This window comes from Dendrobium catenatum, unplaced genomic scaffold (genome assembly GCF_001605985.2).
Source record: "Dendrobium catenatum unplaced genomic scaffold, ASM160598v2 fragScaff_scaffold_1432, whole genome shotgun sequence".
NCBI classification, from domain to species: domain Eukaryota; kingdom Viridiplantae; phylum Streptophyta; class Magnoliopsida; order Asparagales; family Orchidaceae; genus Dendrobium; species Dendrobium catenatum.
The window spans coordinates 23,121-35,591 of NW_021319894.1; the positions used below are offsets into that span (position 1 = coordinate 23,121).

The following is a 12,471-nucleotide window of genomic DNA, read 5'->3' on the forward strand; positions in this document are numbered from 1 at the left end:
AGAATAAACACCAGAGAAAAATGCCAAGGAGCCATAATAGCATCCCACCAAACCAACACAACCTTGAACAACAACCCAACAAAAGAACGAGCCCAATGACCCACCTGAGAACCAACCACCAGAAAGACCCTGAAAAACCAGTAAAGCCTTACCATATAGCATAGCTACAGCCACCCAAAAACACGCAAGCATCAACACCCCACCAAGACCAACAAAAGCAAACGACACCTACACGAGAAGGAAAACCCCAACAACATGACCAAAAGCCATTTGAAAAAAAGGCCACCAAGGAACCAAATCACCACCAGCAGCAGAAAATTGACAAAACAACAAATTAACACCACCAAAGATCTAAGTAGAACAACCAACGACATATTTAAAATTCAGCTCGAGATTTTTGTTTTTTTTTTCCAAGCATTGTCGAAAATCCAGCATTATCAATTTTCTCTACATTCAAATCATATTCCCCCAAAAATACATTAGTACAACCATCTTCAATCTCACCATCATGGCATTTGTTACTCAAGAAGTACTCATAAACCCAATAAAAATGATCAACAACGTCAGTCGTGACCGGGAGTTGCAAACCACCTTTCATACTTTTCAAAACATTATAAGATATATGCTAAATGGGTAAGCTAATAATAGTGACACAACTCAAAAAATCCACACCTATGAACATTAGAGTATGGTTAACTACATTCCAGATGTTACTATCAACATGCAGATGCATAGAAATCAATCATATCCAAGTTAGCAGTCATAGAAGGATTAATGTCCTCAACGCCCATAGCATCAGAATCATTGGCAACAAAGATGTTAATGTCAAAGGGAAAGGGGATAATCTACGGGTCGTTGGTTAAAATCACATTATCAGTCAGAACATTCTACTCATTCAAAACCATGTTATCAGAGCCCACAACAAAAATAGAATCATTAGCCACATGATCAGAATCAAATTGAGTAGGTTCAGTCTCAACAACCTTCTTCAAATGGGAGTATAAGATGAGACATTTTGATTTTTTGTGACCAACAGCTTTACAATGAACACAAAAGCTTTGGAAATCTTAAAAAACAATCTTCTAAATATTACCATATTTCTTCAGAACAAATCAAACTGAGTCAAAATAATTTTTTTATGTATAGTTCAACAAGAATACGAGCTACCGACAATATGGAACTCACGACAGTTGAATTATTTGTTTGTTAAAGGAGAATTAGAACATTATAATTTGAAAGCATTATGTGGCTGGCATCAAATTCTTCAACACTTGCCTATCACTGATTTTGTGGTCAAGGAGCTCAATTATGTTAGAATGATCATGATCTTTGTTGACTAGCTCCTCTAAGCTAGAGCTAAAGGATTTGAATTTGATGCTCCACAAGTGATCCTCCAAGGTCATGCATAGATGTTCTTTATCAATTGGATTATGTTGTTCATGATTGAGAGATTATTTATCAGATATTTATGAAGTATTTGTAGAATGTTTGGAATATTTATCATAAATAATGTCAAATTATTATGTGCTAGAACATTCAAGATGATATAGTGAATGTGTAATATTGCAGCTTTATAATAAGATCCATGATATTCACAAATTATTTAAAAAAAAATTTCATAGAAGACATCATAATTTTTCATGAAAAAAAATAATAAATGGGAAAAATCATGGATATGGCCTAGCTGAAATTATCCACTTTATAGGCAAGATTATAGAAGCCACATCTTCCCCTCGATTTAGATAAAATGTGATAAGAAAGCCTTCCGAAACAAAGCCTAAGACTTCATTTTGAATGGATTTCTGACTGTTTTGCTTTTTAGAATACATCTATAATTTTAATTTGCTTGTTACTTTTTTAACTTCTAATAAATTTTTATGCTCGTAAGTTATTTTTATAACAATTTAAAAAAAAATTGCTTTCTTCACAACAATATTATAATTAGCTTATAAAATGTTGCTGCTGTCCTAAACAATTTCTAAATTCAACAATTAAAATAATAGTTTTCTAAAGAACAGAACTATGATTTACCACGCCGACAGCCAAGTTTAAGGTAACAAAAAATAGAGAGATAATTCAGAATTCGTTAATAAAATAAGAAACTGTAATGAAATAGTTACTCCAATTACATGCTGCACTGCATGATCCGTTGATGACAGCTACATGACAACCTCCAGTAGTTTAAAAAGCCTCAATCACCCCACTTTTTAAAATGTTTAAAAGCACTCGAATTCAGGGGTAATCGGGAAACATCACTGATCGATCAGAAGTATGTTAATTTTTTGCATTTAATATTCGAACATTTCTAGAATTCAATTTTTAAATATGTTTAGATTCAAAAAACAATTTTTTTATTATTATGAAATCTATAAATATGTTTAGGATTTAAAATTTTTGCATGCTAGAAAATTTATTGCGATAGAAATATAATTATCAGGTATTAGTTTTTCATGAACATCCAACACAGATAAAAAAGATGAAATAGACATCATAATTTGTATATAAAAATTTCAAAGGTGTAACACAGATAAAATGATCCACTATTTGAATAGGTTACAAAAGTCTATATATTAGATTACAAAGCACATAAAATAAGTTTGTAATTCTATATATATATAGATGTGAGAGAATGCAGAAAATATAGCAGCTGGATGGTATTAGTCCAGTTACATTATTAAATAACAGTGGCAAAGTTATGATAATGAGAAATTACTAGATTCAGACACCTGACATTCATCCGGATTTCTCTCTGAGTATAATAAAAATGCAGTAAAAGTGCAGGCACTCTAGCAGCTGCATTTTTACTGTAGACAAAGAGAAATCCGAATGATTCTTTCTCCAGTGTATGCACCTAATAATTTGCCTTATGATAATAGGACGATGACAGGACTCCGACTTGGCATCCGCAACGTCGTGGGGATCAACTTCGCCGTTGGCTTGACATGGGTAGAATGCCATTTGAAAATAAGCCTTGCCCCTGGCCTCCATAGCACGCAGGAAAACCTATACCCCCTTGATTCAAGCCACCTATGCCCATGCATGCATTCATATTTGGATATCCTGTTAGCTCTGTTGAGGGCATCAGTTGCAAAAAGTGCTCCTTGTCATTGTAAATAGATTTTACCAAGTTTTGTTGGGGATGAGGAGGTGGCAATGCGTTTGAAACCTCCAAAAGAAGGTCCATGGAGTTTGGATCCATGGCTGCTATTTGTTCCTGTTGCATAGGTTCATCCATGTTTAAAGTTGGAGTTATCTCTACTAAGCAGCCTATGGAATCTCCCGCCTTCGTTGTGTTAGGAAGGCTGAGGTTTGAATTGCTATGAAGTGCTGCACTGGAGATCGAAATCTAGTGAATTAAGGAGAGGGGGGTTGCAGACGAGCAGGTTACATTGAAGGCTTTAGTGTAGGTGATGGAAGTGGAGGAGTATCCCGCGGGTATTTATAAGAAGGTTATCAATAGAGATAGCGTAGCGACGTGGAGAGTTATCCACAAATAGGGGGCGTAGTTGACGGGGTGTATCTCACATATCCTTTACCGGTTCTTTTTTTTTTTTTTCCTTTCTCTCTTTTAATTCTAAGATATTAATTAAAAAATGTTCATTTCATTTTTTAAACAGGGTCATTTTGGTGCAGAAAAGAGTTCTTCTTGTTCTGTCTCTATTTTCAATCTCTAATTCGTTCTTTATTGTCCAAAGCTTCTAGCGCACGACTCAGGGTCATTTTGTTCGTTGGCCCAAAGGAAGTCTTCTCCAGCTTCAAGCACACACGAATGCTTAGTTTTTTTTTTTTTGGGAGAACCCGGGGCAAAAGCCCATGTATTAAAAAACATCAGAACAATTACAATTCACCTGTAGGAAAAAAAAAACACAAGTAGCAAAAGAAACAAAAGCTAATCAAAAATATTACAAAGACTATAGCAAGACCAGAATTGGACGAAAGACAATCAGTAGACTCAGAATAAAGACGCAGTCTCATTCATCAAGAAATTTCAGTTAGAAAATGAAGTCGTCCAGGCGGTGGCACCGGTTGCCAAAAAACCGAATTCAATGAAATTTTTTCAGTAAAGCTGGCCATCACAGAGCCTCCAGCCTGTAAGTAAATGCCCGCAAAAACGAGCCCGGTTGCCGCAAAGGCCCTCCGAGGCTCGGAGAGACTGGCCTTGCTCATCATAGTCTGAATGCCAAACATCCTCCAGCGGAGCCAGCTATAGTCTTTGTAGTAAACCTGAGAAGATTGGAAGTGGAAAACCGCAAGCAAACAGCAGTGAGGGCTGAACACGAAAACCTCACAATCCCGATAGTATTCTTCCCAGGTCAGAAAATTACATAAAAACAAAATCTGTGTCCATGTCCAGACCCGCGTCATAGGAGATAAAAGAGACCCAGCCATCAAGTAAGCATCAAAAATCTGGAGACAAAGCGGCAACCTCCAGCAAAATAAAGTGGCTAAACAAAAAATTAGATGCCCAAAAATCTCTGAACTAAAGTTGATTTGGTTTTCCATTTTTTAGTTTTCAGTCTAACAGCCAAAGAAATATTGCATATAACTGTAGCCACATTAATTCTAGATAATGTGAAACGACGAGTGTTTCTTTCCCTCCATATATGGTAAGTAATACAGCTTAATGCTAAAAGGCAAAAATCTTTGTCGTTTCTATTTAAATTCTCAGAATTTTCAATAAAATCCAATGCTTGAGGCAGATTAGGCCTAAGAAGAAAACTGCTAAATTCCGGCAGAATGGACTTGAGAATATAAAATGAGAAATCACAGTTAAAAAACAGATGAGAATGATTCTCCAGATGGTTCAAGCAAAGAGAGCAGCTAAGAGACACATGAATGCCTCTAAACTGCAAGTTATCCGCCGTTTTTAATTTTCCAATCCTGGCCATCCATGTAAAACAAGCATACTTGAGGGCATGATTTTTGTGCCAAATGGAATTATACCAATCCACCTTAGGGATATCAGAGTAAAAGAACTCTACAAAATTTTTGAAAACCCAGTTTGGTGATCCGTTCCAAAACACCCCATTGTTTTCTCGAATTGCCACCATTTCAATGCTTTCCTTAATACTAGAAGGAATAGAGCTAGGTATCAGCCAAGTATCATTAAATATAAAATCTTTCACAAGAGTATCTTCCAAAACCGGTAAATGGAATGTATCCCCAATCAGTTGTCCAGAGAGCCACGGGTCCCAGAGAAAAGAGAACTTGCTTTGCTTTGAAACATGGAAAGATAACAATTCTTTGATTTTTATAGCAGTATTCACGACTTGATGCCAGAATTTAGATGCATTAGGAGGGGGATTTTTCCATGGAGAATTGTACTTAGCTTGATACCAACAACTTAGAAGATTTGGGTTATTGTAGAATCTACCAATGATAGAGCAGTACACACCAAAATACAGGGCATTAAGAGAGGGAATGCCAAGACCTCCCACCAATTTAGGAATATTGACTTGTGACCAAGAGATGAGGTGCAATTTTCTGTCCACAAGATTGTTGTGAAATAAGAATTTAGAGCAAAGTTTGTTGATAGCAGCACAACAACCCTTAGGTATGATAGATCCTCTAATCCAATAAGCAATGGAGTTTGTGATAGTGAATTTAATAAATTGGACCCTACCTGCAAAAGAAAGAAACTTGTTTTTCCAACCTGCAAGTAGAGCAGAAATTCTGCTCAAAAGAGGTTGGAAGTGAGAGGCTTTAAGTCTTTTTGGAGATATCGGGATACCAAGGTAGGTAAGATGAAGATTGACATTTTGGATACCAAGTTCCTCACAGATCCACTGATTTTCCGGGTCATTGTTTGAGAAAATGATGGCACTTTTGCTGGAGTTAATTTGAAGACCGGATAAAGAAGCAAAAAGATGTAAACATCTGTTAAGCTGAATGACATTGCTTCTGGTGGATTCTCCCATCACAAGAAGATCGTCAGCATACAACAAGTGATTTATGCAGAAATTTTTGCAGCTAATACCTTTGAAATTTGGAGATGCAGTAGGATCATTTAGGATATTAGATAATCCATCCATAGCAATACAAAAAAGGAGGGGTGATAAGGGGCAGCCCTGACGGAGACCCGAACTAGATTTAAAAAAACTTTCAAGGGATCCATTTAAGCATATTGAGAAATAAATATCACTTATGCAGCCTTTAATCCAAGAAACAAAAGTCTCGGGGAAACCCTTTTGCAGCAATCTAGCAATAATAAACTCCCTTGAAACAGTGTCAAAAGCTTTTTTAACATCCAACTTTGCACAAAACTTCTTCTTAGAGCCTTTGAAATCTCTAAGAAGCTCAGCAGCAAGAATTATGTTGTCAGTGGAGCACCTATTAGCAATGAAACCCGATTGATTTTCATGAATGATGTAAGGAAGGACCACTTTGAGTCTATTGGCAATGACTTTAGCCACAATTTTGTAGAGAACATTGCATAGAGAGATTGGCCTAAAGTCATTGATGTTTGAAGCATGAGAGCACTTAGGGATTAAAGTAATAGCGGATGCTTTAACACCTCTCGGAAGAGTACCACACTCTAGAAAATTCTTAACAGCATTGTACACTTGTAAGCCAAGCAAATGCCAAGATTTCCTATAAAATGCATAAGTAAAGCCATCCGGGCCAGGAGCTGTGTTTTCATTTCCGTCAAAAACCGCTTTTTTAACTTCATCCAAAGTTAAAGGAGCAACCAGCATGCTGAAGAAATGATTAGGGACCAAGTTGCCATGAGGAATATTTAAAGGAAGTTGAGGAGTAGGATGTGGGGAATTAAACAAACCCTCAAAATGATTAATAATAGCAGAGGAGATATCACTAAACTTAGTGAAATGGCCTTCAGACGTTGTAATCTCCTTAATACTGTTTTTGTTGTTTCTGCTTCTAATATGGGCAAAAAGAAAACCAAGATCATCTTCCCCCTTAGATAGCCAGGAAATCTTAGCCCTTTGAGCGACCCAGGAGGTCCAGTTAGCTTGCAAAGAAGCAAGCTCCTCATTTATGTTTTTCAAGTTTTGATTTAACTCCAAATCAAGAGGACTGCTCTGGAGCTCATTCAAACAATGTTGCTGCTTGCTCTTAGCATCTAAAAGAGCATTAGAAAGGTAGGATGAAGAAGCCCAATTCCTGCTTTTAAAAGACCTCTTAAGCTTTTGTAAACTATGAAAGAAGGATGCCATAGGACTTCTAGCAGATCTAGAAGAGAAAGCATTGTATACATCATCCCAAAAACCCTCCAGATTAATCCAATAATTTTTAAACAAAAATCTAACAGATAAAGCCTTCTCATGATGTGAATTGAAGATTAGAGGTGAGTGGTCAGAACCAAGATGAGATTCCACATGGTAGTAGGCATTAGGAAAAACATCCAAAAGAGCATTGTTAACCAGCACTCTGTCCAGTTTGATGTGTATTGGATTATCCGCTCTTTGATTAAACCAAGTGTAAAAGAGGCCCGTAGAAGAAAGGTCTTGGACTCCACAATTAAAAATGAAGCTATTGAGCTCACCCAGTCTGCTAGTGGAGGTAACAGAGCCACCAGCTTTCTCAGTATGGTATCTACAGCAATTGAAGTCTCCCATAATGACCCACGGTTGGTCCAAAGGAGGAGAATAAGAAATGATGTGCTCCCAGAGCATTTTTCTTTCCTCCACAAAGTTAGATGCATAAATAACTGAAAGATAAATCGGAGGGAAAGATCCCGCAGAAATTATACCATGAATGTATTGGGGTGAGAAAGAAATCAGATTAAAGGAGAAGACAGAAGCATCCCACTTAATCCAAATCCTACCCAGAGTAGAATTCCCAAAATTATTGCAATTACCTTCGTTCTCAAAGAGACGATGAGAGCGTAAAAACCATGAGTCATCATAAGAAGCAAGAGAAATTTTTGCTTCCAGAATACACAACATCTTGAGATCCATAGAACTAATCAAAGACTTGCAAAAATTGACTTTGTCCGGGCTATTAAACCCCCTCACATTCCAACTTGCAAACTTAGGATAAGACATTAAGATTTTTGTCCTTTGGCCTTCTTGGCCGATTTGGCTTTCGGAGGTTTTGACTTGTTAGGTGATTTACCCTTATCACCTGATGATCTTGTGTTGTGACATTTCTGTTCAGAGAGATTCTGAGTCCGAGCAGATGGGTCGTCGTCTGCTACAGAAGAGGAGGTGTTCTCAGTCTCCGAGAAGGATTCTGAGGAGTCCAGAAGAATTTGGTCTTCAGTTTGCAAGGAAGCAAACTTGTTGAGAAGTGGAATTTTGGGGGGAAGGACTAAACCGGGGGAAGCAGGAAAACCAGAAGAAGAGGTATCTTCAGTTGGAGCATTGAGATTCGGTATCAGGGACAATTTAGTTGGAGAAGGAAAAGGATCCGAAACAGGAGGTGACTGAACCGAGTGTGTTTGAATGACAAGCTGCTGTGCAGAGCAGGAAGCTAAAGGCAACAAAGTAGGATCAGGATTAGGTAGAGAAAGGTGTTTAGCAGACGGTTGAGCCGAAGTTGAAGGAGCAGGTAACAGGGCAGGGGATGTGGTTTGGTTGACGGGAATGTTAGTGGTCTTAGAAGGTGGAATAATAGATGGGGATCTATGTGGACGGTAGGAATGTGGTCTGGAGGTGCTGCGACCTCGGTTTTTTGGTGGCTGCGGAGGGAGAACGGGGCTGGGATTCGGATTCTTGGGGCAGAGAGAAAACGGATGAATCAAGGACCCACAACCTTCACATTTATCAGGTTTCCAGTCATACAAGACTTTCAAAACTAATTCTTCACCTTCAATTTCAATCGGAATTTCATCATGCAAAACTGAATCTTTAGAGATAAGAACACATACCCGAGCAAACGTTAATCGCGTGCGATTAGCAGTGAGAGAGTCAACAGAAATCGGAATACCAACATAGCTCGAAATTTTAGATATTCCGGTGGGAGTCCAGAGAGCAAGCGGGAAGTCGACTATTTTGATCCAAATCGGAATCAGAGCAGTTTCATCGCGTTTTGGCTTAAAGTTAGGGGACCATCTCTGTAAAATAAATGGTTTTCCAAGCAGAAACCATGGTCCTCCTGAGAGCACCATCTCCAGATCTTCCTCAGTAGAAAATTTAAGCAAGAAAAAACCATCAGCAAGGGACAGAAGTGACATAGAACCTTTCAACTGCCAAAGCTTCTGCATGGCTCTAAGCAGCCGCTCGTAATATGGACGAGGCCCCAGCGAGTAGCCGATAAGCACCGAAGTCCAAATGTTCTTCCCTTCCGAAAGATCGTCACCTTTGAAAGACAGCTTTTGGCCAGGGGAGTAGAAGGACACTGGGAAAGGAGTCGTTTTTGAAGAGGAGGCTGAAACATTAGCCGCATAGGAAAGGCCCCCAGAGGAAGGGCCAGGCGCAGTGGTAAGAGGAGGGAAATGGAGCGGAGAAGTAGCCATCTGGGGAGGGAGAAGCCCTCCCGGGCGAGATGGCAAAAGGAGAACGCAGGCGGCGGAAACCCTAGCAGAGCTCAATCGCAAAAAACCCTGCAGATCAAATCTGTTTGAAAAGTTTCACGAATGCTTAGTTCACTCTCGACTTCAAGCACATGAGACGGCTCAGTTCACTTTGGTTTCTTCCTTACGCCTAAAGGCCTGTTTATTTATTAAGCAACAAGCAGAAGTCCGTCTTCTAGGATATGCCCAACAAGAAATCATGAGATTTCCCGATCTATGTTTTGGTGGAATCTCAACAATAGGACATAAAATTTCATTGTAAGAAGAATCTATAAACATTATTATAATAAGACATAAAATTTAATCCATCTATGATGACAACTCATTAAAAAAAAACTGAATTTCAAGTTGAAAAATAAATAAAAGAAACCAAGTGTGGGCTATAATATTCACGTTGGCAAAGTATGAAAAACTTCACGTTTTAGCAATGCACGAGTATCCAATACAAAAACAGAAAAAACAAAGAAATACTATAATTTTTTTCTTGGGAACTTGAAGGGAAAACTTTTGGGGCCATGCCAAGTTAAAATGATTATACTAGTGTTTAAGTAGATTAGAAATGACTGTTTCTTTCTTGAAATTGGGGACAATCAAATTACAATAGTCAATCGTAGGGTTAAAATCTAGTGATGAACAAAAATCGTACGGAAATCCGACAATGTTTAGTGGTCGGATAAAAATTTGGCGCTAGTTGGTGGCTGGGCATGGTCCGGCGACAGCTAGTGTTCAGGAGGAAATCAAGAGTCAATTGGTGGCCAAGTGGAAATCCGATTGGTGGCCAGGTGGAAATCTGACATCAGTCTGTGACCAGGCAAAAGTCCGACTGCAGTTGTTGGTTGAATGGAAGTCGGGCATCAGTCGTTAACCGGGTGGAAGTCTGGCGTTAGTCGATGACAAAGAAGAAGTCCGACAATGGTCAGTGGTCAAGGAGTCTGGTGGTGAGAGAACTTTAGTTTCTCTCTCTTCCTTGTCTTTCTTGCTTAAGTCCCTTTCCATAAGGAATGAGGGGTCTATTTATAGTTTTCTCAGAATGGCATAACTAGTAAATAAGAGGGAGATCAAGGTATGTTGAGAGTGTTTTGAATGGATAGCCGATATTGATACCCTTGATTGTGGATCATTTACTAGGTATTTGAATGTCTTAATGATATCAGAATTCAACGATCTTAAGCATGTTGGATTCATCTCGTTGAGCCTCTCTATTCGACTATAAACAATTCACATTTGGAAATCATTTGGTCATCCAATTTATGGTTTGAACTTTCCAAAGTCGCTTCGGGTCTTCTATTTAGACCCATTTGGGCTCAGATTGAGTCGAATTTAGTGACGTTGCGTTCGTCTTTTCGAGATGTTTTGCTTGATTATAAGTTCGCTAAGATTGAAGTTCAAATGGTTTCAGATTTAATTTTGACAGTTTTCAATTCATTTTTGCCTCGAGATTTGTGCCCAATCAACCTAAATTTTTGATGATATATCTATAGTAAATGAGTTTGACACGTCAACTTAACAGATAAACAATTATTAATATTAAAAAAAATGCTTATGACATGCATTTATAAAAGAAGGCAATTATATTGTATGGCATTAGGGTGTCAATATTAAACACGATTCAAAACCAATACTCGTATCCGACCCGAAAATTTTGAATAAGGGTTAACCCATTTGGTAAATGGGTCAGGTTTAGGTTGGAGGATTTGACCCATTTGAAAAATTGGGTTGGGTTCGGCTCACCCCGCAAACCCGAATTTGGCCTGGATTTGACTTGTCCTCTTGTGACTCGCTAACCCACTAACCCATTAACACAAACTTCGCCAGTCGTGACTCACCAACCTATCCTGCAAAGGCTCACAGTGCCATCGAGTGTAAACTCAGCAAGTCCATGTCACCAGTGTTGTCGAGTGTGAACTCAGCAAGGGTGGCACCGTGGCAGGTGGGGAGGCTCCATCGTCGGAGAAGCCGGTAATATATCAAAATCGGGTCATACCTTTTGGACTCAAAGATGCTTGTGCTACATATCAACATCTTATGAATATAGTTTTTTAAAAACCACTTTAGATGCTCCATGGAAGTATTTATAGACAATATGCTGATAAAACTCCTTGAGAAATAAGAACATATATCTGACCTAGAATAATATTTTTGTCTCCTTCACATTATAACATTCATCTCAACCCTCTCAAATATATTTTTGGGGTCATGTCTAGAAATTACTTATTACTTTTTAACTGTTTTTAAAAAGAAATTGTGCTAGGAAGTTATTATTTATACTTTTTTTTTTAATTTCTTCATAACAATATTACAACTAACTTTAAAAAAAATTACAGCTGTCCTTAACGATACCTAAACTCAATAATTAAAATAATTGTTTTCCAAAGAATAGAACAATTTTTTTTTTCTTTTTTTTAGGAGAAACCCACAAAAGGGGCCTGCGCGTTGATATAAGGAAAAAAAGTACATAGTCCTTAAGGGGACATTCAGCTCACTAATGCTCAAAGAGCTACAATGCTTAAATGAAATAAAACCTAAGAGTCGATTGTCCCCTACTAACCAATATATAAAATTACCTAGATTCAATCTAAGGCGGCACTAAGCAGGCACCCAAAAAAAAGAAAAATTCAAAATATCACTATCAGCACCACTTTCTTCCAAAAAATAATCACCACGCAATGAAATACCTGCAAAAAAAGAAAAACCAAAAAAAGCACCATAAAAATATCGAAATAAACCACGAGTTACCTGATATCGACAAGAATCGTCCAGGAAAGAGCAGCCACATCACAATAATAAGTAACCAAGCACTTCTGCAAACAAAACAGGCCCTATAAAACAGAACCCGCAGATAATCAAACCCGCAGACCGCTCTGCTAGGGTTTCCTAGCTTTGGCGATTTTGTTTTCCTCCTGCTACTCTCCGGCCGGCGTGGCCGTTTTCCCCTTGCAACTTGGGGTTCTTAGCGGGCCTTCTCCCCATGGAGTTGGGTCCGAAAGCCTTTCCCC

The 12,471-nt window shown here is 38.3% G+C and overlaps 1 protein-coding gene across 1 annotated transcript; it reads right to left on the reverse strand.

Moving 5' to 3' along the window:
• Positions 1 to 3,777: 3,777 nt before the first annotated feature.
• Positions 3,778 to 9,213, reverse strand: LOC114580959. The gene is made up of 2 exons (XM_028700025.1): positions 8,831 to 9,213; positions 3,778 to 4,407 (listed from the first exon to the last, which is right to left on the reverse strand). The coding sequence occupies exons 1-2, from the start codon at positions 9,164 to 9,166 to the stop codon at positions 3,979 to 3,981; spliced, it is 765 nt and encodes a 254-aa protein (XP_028555858.1). The 5' UTR covers positions 9,167 to 9,213; the 3' UTR covers positions 3,778 to 3,978.
• Between the last annotated feature and the right edge of the window lie 3,258 nt (positions 9,214 to 12,471).

Coding starts and splice junctions, on each gene's coding strand:
- LOC114580959 (XM_028700025.1), bottom strand. CDS start 9,166: ATGCAGAAGCTTTGGCAGTTGAAAGGTTCTATGTCACTTCTGTCCCTT. Junction 4,408..8,830: donor CGCGATTAACGTTTGCTCGG/GTATGTGTTCTT, acceptor CTTTGTCTCCAG/ATTTTTGATGCTTACTTGAT.